The sequence below is a fragment of the Hypomesus nipponensis genome, chromosome 17 (assembly GCF_054491055.1).
Source record: "Hypomesus nipponensis isolate SF chromosome 17, ASM5449105v1, whole genome shotgun sequence".
NCBI lineage: Eukaryota > Metazoa > Chordata > Actinopteri > Osmeriformes > Osmeridae > Hypomesus > Hypomesus nipponensis.
The window spans coordinates 20,988,357-21,000,071 of record NC_140377.1 but is presented as its reverse complement, the minus strand read 5'-3'; the positions used below and the strand labels follow the sequence as shown (position 1 = coordinate 21,000,071).

Here is an 11,715-nt window from a genome sequence, read left to right as displayed (position 1 = left end):
GTACAGCAGAAACAGTGTTTGGATGAGTGACTCTGCACTTGAACCTAAAGTGCACCTCAAAGTGCACCACTTGAACCCAAAGTGCAAGTCTATCACAGAAGTATCTCCTTGGCTGTACAGACTACAGTTCACCACCGGGTGAGCTACAACAGACTAACTTCTTCTGCAGCTTTGTGCTGTTACAGAACCTCTCAACAACACCTGTTGGCAATGAACTTGAGGAGTTTGCAATTAAAAGCTGTCTGAATGCTTTGTTTATCCACAGAGACTCCTATTTGTGTGCAGCTGTGGGAACATGTTTTGTTTTTATGACAGTAGAAGCAGACCTTCAATACTAATGATGAAACGTGTCCATATGCAGCAGCAGCAATACAAGCTGAGATGGGGGATTTGTCTTCATGCTGTTTCCTGACTAATTGTAGTTTTTTTTGTTCGTTTTTTTTGCCACCGTGGAACATAACAAATGAAGGAGAAACGTCTCGCTTCGAGCCATGTCTGTTCCATGCTAGAGAGAATTTAGAACACTGCCATCATGGGACCTTTTAGCCAGCCTTACCAAAGGTCGAAACTGATAGAAGAAATGAACCTAATCGGAAAGGAAAAACCATTTAACTCTACATTACGCACCGGCCCCCATTCCCTGGCCTATTGTTTCTGCGGACAAGCATGAGAATGATGGTCTGAATTCCAGGTTATGCCATGGGGACCAAGTGTCATAGTCAACAATAGACTCCTGTTTGAGATTAGGTGGAAATGAGCCCAGCATTGTTAGAGGCTAATTAGGATGGATTGATAGCAGACAGTGGGAATGAGAGGAAGAGCTGGCTTCACAGTCTGCGAAGGACGCACGGACTTTCCTGAATAGCCTCTCTTCAGTAGCACAGTGTTCTCTCCTCACACTGTGTGTGTGTGGGGGGGGGGGGCGCCCTGAATGTGTCAATTCTTCTAGCGTGCGACTGTGTGTTTGCATGTGTGTCGTTGTTTAAGTGTTGCGTTGACAGACGCGTGATGAAAGAGTCTTGCAACATTCATGTTGAGTCTCTGGAATGGCGCTTCCCCCACGTGCCTGCCTGTGTTCGTTTAGCTAAAAACTGCTCAGTTTCCTCTTCTTGGTCTTTGAAGACCCCAGTACCCCCGTTACCTGTCATCGCGAGGAAGCCTCAGAGCAGTGAAACCGTTTTGAAATTGTATCTCCAGAACTTCCCTCTGTCCCTGCCTGCCCCCTTGCCTGCCTGCCTCGCTCTCTCTTTCCCTTCTCTCTCCAAGAGTGTGACAGAAAGAGAGAGACAGTGAGAAAGAGATATAGTGAGAATGAGAGAAAGAGAGAGGGAGAGAGCGGGTGTGAGAGCGAGACAGAGTGAGAGAGTGTCAACACAGCCTAGACGTATATTAAGGCAGAGGAAGTCCGTAATCAGAGACTTAAATCAGCAGCCTACAACCAGATGCAGTCCACAATGAACCTGTGATTGTCCTTCCACATCTCTCTGGGTCAGTCTGCTTTGGTGAGGACAGAAGTGAACATGACGTCTCCTTGGAGTTAGTCATCGGGCCGTTAAAAGAGACGCTACGGAAAACAGCTCGGCCCGAAGAAGCAACTGAAATATTGATGCCGGAGATAAACAACGAGGAAGCCATACCTTTGTTTTCATCTGTCTGTAAACTGAGGGCACTTTGAGATGCTTTTTGCTATGTTTAGATGCATTAGGAAACACACAGACACAATCTTAGACCGAAGATACATTGAATGCAATCAAAATGTCCACACAATAAACAAACCATTGAAATAATATGTCTGGGTCAATATCTGTGTCAATGGCAGCACACAAGAAAGTTCCCTGTTCCCTTTTCAGTGACCATTTCAACTGGACATCTCACTTCTGCATAATAGAAACAGGGAACGAGGAAGAAAAGACAAATTAAGCTCCATTTTACTTGCCAAATCCCTGTCCTCCGGTTTCTGTGGGCCAGTGTATCACACTGGAGAAGGCCCTAATGCAGGGCCATGGATAAAGAGCTTACAAAGTAGGGAGAGGAAACTCCTGTGAAAGAGTAATCCACTTTCTGCTCTCTGTATTATTGCTGAAAACGGAAAATGATTAATGTCACACTGTGCCCTAACTCTCTCTAATGCTCTCCAACATGTTTTCTTTCTGAAATGCTTTTTCACCGTCTCCTGCCGAGACGTCTGAGACGTTTGTCTGTCTCTGTTCCCTGTCTCTTTCTAGATCCAGAGTTTAATTTTTTCCTTTTACAGTTTTCATTTACAGGTTCTCGCAACACAGGCTCACACAGGCTCACTTTCTATAAGTACAGGCTTTTTTCCCTCTCTGTCTCTTTCTGTCTCTCTCTCTCCTCCATCTCTTCTTCTAAGTCTTCTAAAAAAATAATAAAATAAAAAAAAAACACAACAATTCATGCATCTCAGCGTGCCCACAGCCCAGCTGTCACCAGTGGCCCAGAAACCTTCGCCTAGGGACAGGAAGGCCATCGAGTGCGGGAGGGACAGCATTGTCTCCGCCTCGGCCAGGTCGTGAGGCTCGGTCATCTGAAGAGCGACTTCTCAACCGACGCAAAAGATATTCCCCTCAATCTGATCATCCATGCTCGAGAGATAAGACCGCATCCATCGTTATCTCGGAGAGGATTACTGTGAGAACACTGAAGAGGGAGTTTGAGGTCCTGTGAGGTGCTGCATGCTCACTGCTACGCCGGTCTGGATGCCAAAGCCTGGCTGGGGGTTACAGAGTATGGAAGGATTATAGAGAATTAGACACCGGCAGTTGGAGTATGTGTGATCTTTACTCTAGCTGGGTTCAAACAGGGACGATTCCAGGTCAGCTCTGACGACAGAATGAGTCACTTTGGCACCTTGAAAAGGGGTTGTTTCAAGATGATCCAAGTGTTGGGCTTAAGACATGACTGCAGACACTCGGGCGCGACGCGATTGGGTTCACGAGCCATCATGCAAACTACTTGTTTTTGTACGCGATTTCATGGCGATGGCTCTTAGAGTAATGGTGCTTGGAGCAGTACAACACTGGCAGCACAGCATTTCCAAATAACACATTTGTTTTGCCCCGGAATTCTGTGACACAGAATAACAGCCATCAAATTCTGAAACACCTCCAGCCTCCCAACTGTGGTGTTAAACACTGCTATGCCCCTGTTTCGGCTTGGTGGCTGTTCTCCCAGGACATAGTGTTGTTGAACTGGCCCTTCCTGCATTCGTCCGTCCATTCACCGTCGTCCTCAACCTTTCACAGACCAAAACACTACGTGTGTGTCCTAGGAAATGCCTCCCAAGGGCACGCAGGAGCAAAGATAAACCATTATACTGCCACTATCGCATACGTTTTTAAATGGCACGAAAACAGATTCATTATTTCAAGAGGCGAAGCTTTGGCACGTGTATTTTATCGGTAGCTTCTTTGTTGTGTCGAGTTACAGGTATTGAACCAACAGGAACATTTTGGGGATCTGTATCCTTCTGGAAAAGGAATATGATGCAACAACTTGACCTTATTCCAAACCAACAACGAGGGACGTTTCAGTTTGTTGTTTAGACTACAAAGATTGGAGTGAAGTTTAGTCTGTTTTCAGTTTTCTCTGAATGAATTCAATCGACTCACTTTTGAATGGCGAAAGACGAGTCCAACGCTCATCCAAACAGAACCACTCATCCAAATCACTGTCAATGCTGGGAAGGAAGATTATAAACAACAGAGGGTTTTTACAGGTCCTTTGTACAAATACTAGCATTAAACCAATCCGAAAGGAGACGTTTATAAGGGAAAATGTCACATTTGTGTATGACCACTGTGTGTTGAGTAGTGAGTCACTGAACAGGAATGCACTTGAACAACATCTCTTTCTTCTCCAAAACGTCTTTCTTCTCCAAAACAACCGTGTTCAAGGTCAAAATAACACAAACAAAACACATCCAGGCCGAATCACTGGTGTCATGGTAAAACAAGAGGGTATAATGAGACCAAAACAAGTGTAACCACCAGAAAATGTGTTAAACCAAAAGACTTGATTTGGATTCACATTGTGTTTCTTATCATAGAGAACAGGAGGAGCTGGCTTGGTTGCTTGGGGACTCACACCTTATACAGTAGAGGAGGAGAGAACTGATTTCCCGTGACTCGTCTACCACCAGAATCCATCTTCTCTGTGGTCAACCGTCCCACAATGTCTGTGTCTGTAAACGTACAGCAGGGGTTTAGGGTTCAGAGCCATACAAAGAGGACAAATTGTTTGTTTTAGTCGTTGTGTGATCATCAAGTTGGGAGTTTCTCCGAAAATTCTCCTCTCTCAGCTGAAGGTTAACGTCGGTCACAGTAAGCCCCCGGTAACAGTTTGTCTCTCTGCTGAGAGAGGAACAGTGGATTACACACCTTCTGAGTCTCTAAGCGTGTTTGTGTGTCAGTGCCTCCGTCTGTGGGAGACAAGTTGAGGGTACGGTAGTCACCGTTTCCCAGATAGTCATGTCTGTACGCAACAGTCAGCTCCCTGGCCACGCCAGGGTCGATACGCGTTGGTGGATGATCTCGTCCTTGAGGAAACGCCTGACGCACAAACGAACAATGCGGGATGAACATATTATCATTCGAGACGTGTTTCTCAAAAGCCCAGACAGAGATCCACAGAGAGAGAAAGAGAGGGATGAAGAAAGGGAGAGAGGCAGATCAAATGGGTAAAAAAATAAAAAGAATACTTGAGGTTTAGTTTTTTTTACATACTGAGATGGACAACATTTCTGAAACGTGACAGTTTCACATCCTGCCTCCCGTCAGTGCGAACAGACTCCACCCCCCCCAAATAAAAAAATAAAAAATAACAGCCGAGATGACAGACTCGAGGTGAAGTAAAAGCAGGAGGGAGAAAATGAAAAAGGAGGTCCAGACCCATAAAGACCCAGACCCTCGTCCGTATGCAGGAGAAGGCAATCGAGAGCCTTTCCCCTTGAATATGGAGGACAGGCGATGTGGGGACGGGGCTCTATACAGGGGTGTCATGTTCAATTGTAGGAGAGCACCAAACATCCAGTTTCCCATTAGACCAAGGCCTGTGCTCGAGCGTGTGTGTGTGTGTGTGTGTGTGTGTGTGTGTGTGAGTGAGAGTGTGTGTGTTGAATGGTGGAGTTCTAAATTAGCATCTACAGTGGAATAGAATAGAGGGACAGATTAAAGGTGGAAAAGAGAGAGTGAGAGAGAGAGAGAGAGAGAGAGAGAGAGAGAGAGAGAGAGAGAGAGAGAGAGAGAGAGAGAGAGAGAGAGACAGAGAGAGAGAGAGAGAGAGAGAGAGAGAGAGAGAGAGAGAGAGAGAGAGAGAGAGAGAGAGAGAGAGAGAGAGACAGAGAGAGAGAGAGAGAGAGAGAGAGAGAGAGAGAGAGAGAGGCATTTCCACTTCCCCATTAAATCTCTGTACATATAACTTGACAAAAAGTACCTGGATAGCGACAGATCACTGTTGGGCCTTTAAAAGTGAAACGAATCACTTCATCATAGCACATACGACACTTTTCTTACAGCATCCCCCCTTTAGAGAAAAGGATCATAAACAGGGGGGAGGTGAACTTTCAGGCTGTGTATCGCAGTCTCTGGGTAAACACCAGGCTGTGACATGTCGTACCACACAGAACATTGTCTGGGATTAGCACATGAAATTCCCTTCCATAAAAACAGGTTCACTGATGGGTCATCTTTTCAGGTGGATTCAGTCCTGGTGTCCTCTCTCACAACCTGCAAGATGAGGAACAGTCCACAGACGTGTCTGCAGTATTCCTCCTAGCTGCGTGGGGGTTTGGTTTAGGCTTAGGCTAAGGTCATGCTCTTTGTGCGGTGAATGATACTTTTCCCAAACTTATGGAGGTCGAATAAATCCCATATACGACAAGTCGGTGGTTTCAAGGGCAAAATAGCAGACTTCTTAATCAGCAAGGGAAGTTTAATCAAATTAGATTCACCTGACTAGCAGACCCACTTCAATGGATCATCCTCCACACGCAGAAACACACTCTCCTTCTGACACAGGTCTGGTTAATTGCTAATTAAAACGTCTAATTAAAGTGGACTTCATATGTATTATTAGGTAGAGGAGCTGGCAGTAATTAAACGTGTGTCGTTGTCGTCCCCCCCACATCTCACCCAGTTTAATATCAGACTTCACAACGGGGTGTTAAATAGTCAGGTCAGGAGAGATCATGCGAGCAGTGGAACCGTCTCAACTCGGTCGCTGGTGAGCAAAGCATGATGGGTTTGCAGTTCCCACTGCTGTGCGTGTGTGCTGGTGCCGAACCGCCCATTCCAGTCATGCAGTAGAAACAGGAAGACATACGTAGAGAGCAGCTGTAGTGCTCACATCAAATGATGCTAATGGATGTTACCTCCATTGACCTGCACTAATCTACTTACATGTACTGTATACTGTAGGCAGACACAAAAGGGTTCCCTCACAGCTCTTTATCCCACCTCTCATTCCCTTCCCCCCTTTCTTTCTTTCTTTCTTTCTTTCTTTCTTTCACTCTCAGCTTTGTCTTTCTTCGGATCACTTCACCCCCAAAATTATCTGATTTGATCTCTCTCTCTCTCTCTCTCTCTCTCTCTCTCTCTCTCTCTCTCTCTCTCTCTCTCTCTCTCTCTCTCTCTCTCTCTCTCTCTCTCTCTCTCTCTCTCTCTCTCTCTCTCTCTCTCTCTCTCTCTCTCTCTCTCTCTCTCTCTCTCTCTCTCTCTCTCTCTCTCTCTCTCTCTCTCTCTCTCTCTCTCTCTCTCTCTCTCTCTCTCTCTCTCTCTCTCTCTCTCTCTCTCTCTCTCTCTCTCTCTCTCTCTCTCTCTCTTTTCCGGGTCACCATCCCATGTGATACAAAGTCCTACGACACATCTAACACAACTTCCACCATTTCATGTTATAACCATAAGGTCCACTACCGGGATTCACACAGCACAGTTGCTACCATGCACTTTGTCAGCAAGAGACTCTCGTCAGCGGATTGTGGCCCCTGCTCTCCAGATGGTTTTGAGTAGGCACGACTCACGGCCATTGAGCCAAAGTGTCAACTGATTGTGGACTTGAATGGTTAGAGAGCGCGAGATGCAAATCGAACCTTTTAAACGTCTACCCGTGTTCTCTCAGAAGTGACGCCCGCCTGCTCTTCCCTCGGTCACCCCCGAGGGCGAAACCACAGCTGACGTTTCCACGCCTCAAGTCTCTTGAAGGGTTTGCTCTCCCGTTGTGCTCCTCCATGGTTTGTCCATCTTCACGTGTGACAGACTCTATTGAAATGCAAATGTTGCTGCAGTGATGCAGGGTCTCGGGAAAGGAGATTGGAGGCTGCGCTTGACAGCTCTGTTCAAAACTGGGATGTGGGTTTTTGTTGTTGTTTTTCTTCTTCTTTTAACGGTAGGCAAAGCTCCTTCCTTTCCTCTCAATCTCTCTTTCTTTCAGACACTTATAAACAAGAAACAAATACGTATACACATTCGCTGGCTGGGAAAATGAATCCAGCGCCCTACATGCGCCACAAAGCAAGTGTGGGAGTTTAGGCTGACTAACACACTTGAGCGACACACGGAAATAGAAGGAGAAAAAACTCTGACAGGATATGAACGGAGGTTATTCAAGCGTGCTGTCATTACGCTCCGATGAAAGCAGGGCACAGAGAACTTGATGTTTCAAACGTTTCATCTGATCACTGAACACTGATAGGACTCTTCTCCATACTGAACATGACTCATGGGGGTGTCCTAGGACTAGTGCTACACTCCATTTACTGTAAAAAACTAAACAAAAAAACAATAAAAGCAAGCCAGCCCTGGCTGCTCAAAATATCGTCTTTCTTTCCATCCTTTTTTTTTTCTTCCTTTTGTACATATATTGAACATGCCTTCACCAACCAGGCTTTGATGGGCCAAAGGTACCGACTTTACCACTCTCTCTCTTTCCCTCCCTCTCTTTCTCTCTCTCTCTCTCTCTCTGGATTTTCACTCCTCTATTGGTGTCTCTCTCTCTGTCTCTCTCTCTGGCTCACCGGACAACGACGGAAGAGAGTCTCACAAACAGGAGTCCTCAAACTCTGTTTCGCCCCTTCGCCCGATTCCGTTTCCATCCTCTCACAGCTTCTGCTGGGCCGACACTCCCTTCCAGTAGTCGAGGATGTCGTGGAGGTCTTCTCCTTTGGCAAACTGCACTTTTTTGCGGAGGGCGTTTCCGGCCGTCACGTAGCACGACTCGTCGCGCTGACCCTTCCGGTAGGGTCGGAACCTCTCCCAGATCCGCAGGGAGCTCTCGGAGGAGTACTCGGGGCTCGAGGAGTAGCCGGAGTAGCTGGAGTGGTGTCGGGAGGGCGAGAGCTGGGAGTAGGAGGTGGCGTCCCTCCGGGCGCGGGTCAGGGGCTTGAGGAAGGAGGCCCGCTGGGCCGGGGAGCCCTGGTGCTGGGAGCCGTCGTAGTAGAGCGCAGGGACAGAGTGGCGGTGCTCCGAGCAGTGGTAGTCCTGCTGCACGTCCAGCTGGTTCTGCTGCTGCTGCTGCTGCTGGTTCTGCTGGTTCTCCGGGTGAGGACCACCACTGTCGCAACCGCCGCCACCCCCTCCCATGCAGCTCCCGCTCCCCACCAGGGGCAGCCGCTCCTGGGGCTCCCCGCAGCCCGGGCTGGCCCTGTCCCCGTACTGCGGCAGGCAGGCGTCTGGGCTGCGGGGCTCGGGCACGTCCAGGCTGTAGACGCCGCGAGGCCCGCCCCGCTCCCTGTCCCGCCCCACGGAGCCGCAGGACACGGTGCTGCACTGCTTCCTGACGCCGACGACCACGGCGGCGTCGGCGCTCATCTGCCGCTGGATGGGCCGGACGGCGGACGCCGGGGGCGGCGGGCGGTAGGGGGGCGAGACGAAGCCCCCTCCGCCGATCCCGGGCCGCTCGGAGAGGGGCGGGGCGGCGTAGGAGGGCAGAGGAGGCGGAGGGGGGATCTTGGGGGAGGGCAAGACGGGGCAGGCCTCCGTCATCCCGGGGGATAGGGGGATGAGGCCTCGGGTGAGGGGGGAGGTGCAGGTCGGAGGGGGGAGGCGGGGTGGGACGAAGCCATGGTGGCGGTGGCGGACACAGAGTCCAGCTTCAGGGCGTCGATGCAGTTGTTGATGATCTGGTTGACCTTGTCCACCTCCATGGCGATGGTGGAGATCTCCGAGGCGGAGCCCCGGCCGTCGTCGTCCGAGTCGTCGCCCGCGCCCACGCCGTCGTCCGCCCTCAGGTCCTCCTCCCTGATCCCCCCGTGCCCCGCCCCCAGCCCGCCGTCCCTCATCCGCTCCTCCCCCGCCCCTCCTCCCGTCCTCACGTCCATGTAGTTCCCCTTGCTCGTCGACATCGCTTCCGAGAAGGCCGTGGCCATCTTCTCCACCTGGGGGATGGAGGACAGCCTGGAGGAGCTGGTGTTGGCCGAGTGGAGCATGCCCGAGCTGGAGGAGGTGGACATGGGCATCTTGCCGCCGTGGTGATGCTGGTACTGGTGGTGTTCCCGCGACTGCTCCTGGAGCTTGTGCACCGCCGACGGGTCGTTGGCGACCGCCGCCGCCACCTCCGGCCCGTAGCGCATCTCCAGGATGGTCTTCTTGACGCAGACAGCCTTCTGCTTCTCCTCGTGCATCCGCCGCTTGCGCAGGCCGTAGTAGACCAGGCCGAGGATGACGAGCATGCCGAACAGGCAGCCCACGATGGTCACGATGTAGTGCGTGGTGGTGGAGGAGGCCGGCGGCGTGTCGCCGGGGCCCTGGGCCCGCGTGGCGAACTGCAGGCAGGTGTGGTTGTAGCGCTGGGAGTTGCGGATGGAGGCCACGCAGAAGGTATAGTTGGTGTGCGGCTTGAGCTTGTCCAGGGTGATCTTCTCCTTCTTGTTCTTCAGGGTCATGACGTCCGACACGTATGTGTGGTTGTACTGGACCAGGATGTACATCTTGCTGAAGGGCCGGGGAATCTGGACGACCAGGGAGGCGGCAGACAGGGCCACGTGGCTGAGCTTGATGGTGGGGCTGAAGCTGTTCTCCGTGGACGACGACGACGTGGTGGGCTGGTGGTAGGGCCCCGCGCCGCCAAACGCGTCCGGGCCCACGCCGGAGTAATCGGCGTCCGGGGGCAACGACGTCATCCCGGGGATGAAGACCCCGTCGCGGCAGACCAACGACAAGGTGTTCTTGGCGTTGCGGCCCACGTTGCCCGCCGCCACGGGGCTCAGCAGGGGGTAGCCAAACATCTCCCGGGGGGTCTCGCACTGGAGGCGGTCGTAGGTGTGCGTGACGTTGTTGAAGGACTCCAGCCAGGTGAGGAAGCTGTAGAGGTCGCAGCCGCAGTGGAAGGGGTTGGCGGCGAGCTCGCACACCATCAGGCGGCTGAGCACCGTGAAGGTGGACGGGTCGAGGCGAGCCAGCTTGTTGGACGACAGGTCGATGCTGCTGAGGCTGGGGCACTCCCAGAACGCGTTGGTGGCGATGACCTCGACGAGGTTGTGCTGGAGGAAGAGGCACTGCATGCGGCCCAGGCCCCTCATCATGCCTTCGGTCAGGTTGGTCAGTTTGTTGTAGCCCAGCTGGAGCACCTGAGAGACAAACACAGTGGATGATGGATTTCTTAACTGCCTTTCAGTGGAATTGGACTCTGACCGTCCTAGTACTAGAGCTACACTTCATTTCCAGTATAAAATGAAAAAAACGACACAACAACAATCAAGGCTCAGGAGGCATCCTTACTTCACGGGCTCCTCAAAATATAATTTTGCTTTTCGTGGTTTGTTTTCGCTTTGACACATTTCAAATTTGAGCTCAAATGAACGCAAGTGGAGGAAAAAACAAACAAAAAAACATTGCATTCATTCAACCAGTTATCCAATCACCTGCAGGTTGGCCTGTCCCCCGAAAGCCCCGTCCTCGATATAGGAGATCTCGTTCTTGGTGAGGTTGAGATCTGTCAGGTTGGTGAAGCGGTACATGGAGGTGAAGAGCACAGCCTTGAGCTTGTTCTCGTTCAGCCTGAGGTCGTGGACCGTGTTATTGATGTGCTGGGGGATGGTCTCGTAGGGGGGCTGGTTCTGGCTGCAGATAGCCAGCCACACGTAGCCCTTATCCCCCTCGATCAGCCAGCAGTCTCCCTGAACCGGGCTGGGGAGGTGGAGGAGGAGCAGGAGGGAGGGTAAGATGAACAGGAAGGGGCTGAGAGAGGATGGAGAGGCGGTCGTGACCGGTCGGCTCTGCATGGCGGCGAGGGAGAGGATGGAAAGTGAGAAAGAAAAGAGGAGTGTGGACAAACGGTACGCTCTTGAAGGAGAGAACGGGTTTGCCGACTCTCAAAAAAAGGGAAAAAGGCGGGCGGGCGGGTCGTAGAAAAGGGAGAGGGGTTCGTCCCGGGTGTAGAAAAAGGGCGGGGGCGGGCGTCACAGAGCGAGTCACAGCCGCGCGGTCGTCATGGCGATTAGCGGGGGGCCCGCGTCGTGTCGGACGCTCCGGAAGTGCAGGAGAGAGGGACGCGGGCTTCCTTCATGCTCTCGGCGCCGTCAGGAGATCTGTCCGACGGCTGTCAGAGGTCCACGCCGTCCGCTTCAGGCTGCCGGATCTGACGAGAGAGAAGAGACACAAACCAGGAGAGATCGTCAAGACCAGCGCCGACCTGACGGCCTGCCGCAGCAGGGAAGACACGGAGCTCATGGAAGCGTTCAATAAAATGGAAATAATACTGCTA

The 11,715-nt window shown here is 51.4% G+C and overlaps 1 protein-coding gene across 1 annotated transcript; it reads right to left on the bottom strand.

The window, feature by feature from the left end:
- Window positions 1–8,111: 8,111 nt before the first annotated feature.
- Window positions 8,112–11,233, bottom strand: LOC146253991 (protein phosphatase 1 regulatory subunit 29-like). Its single transcript, XM_084677667.1, is given in 3 exon segments — window positions 8,112–9,055; window positions 9,058–10,579; window positions 10,874–11,233. Coding segments are annotated over 3 exon segments (2,826 nt in total).
- Window positions 11,234–11,715: the final 482 nt, after the last annotated feature.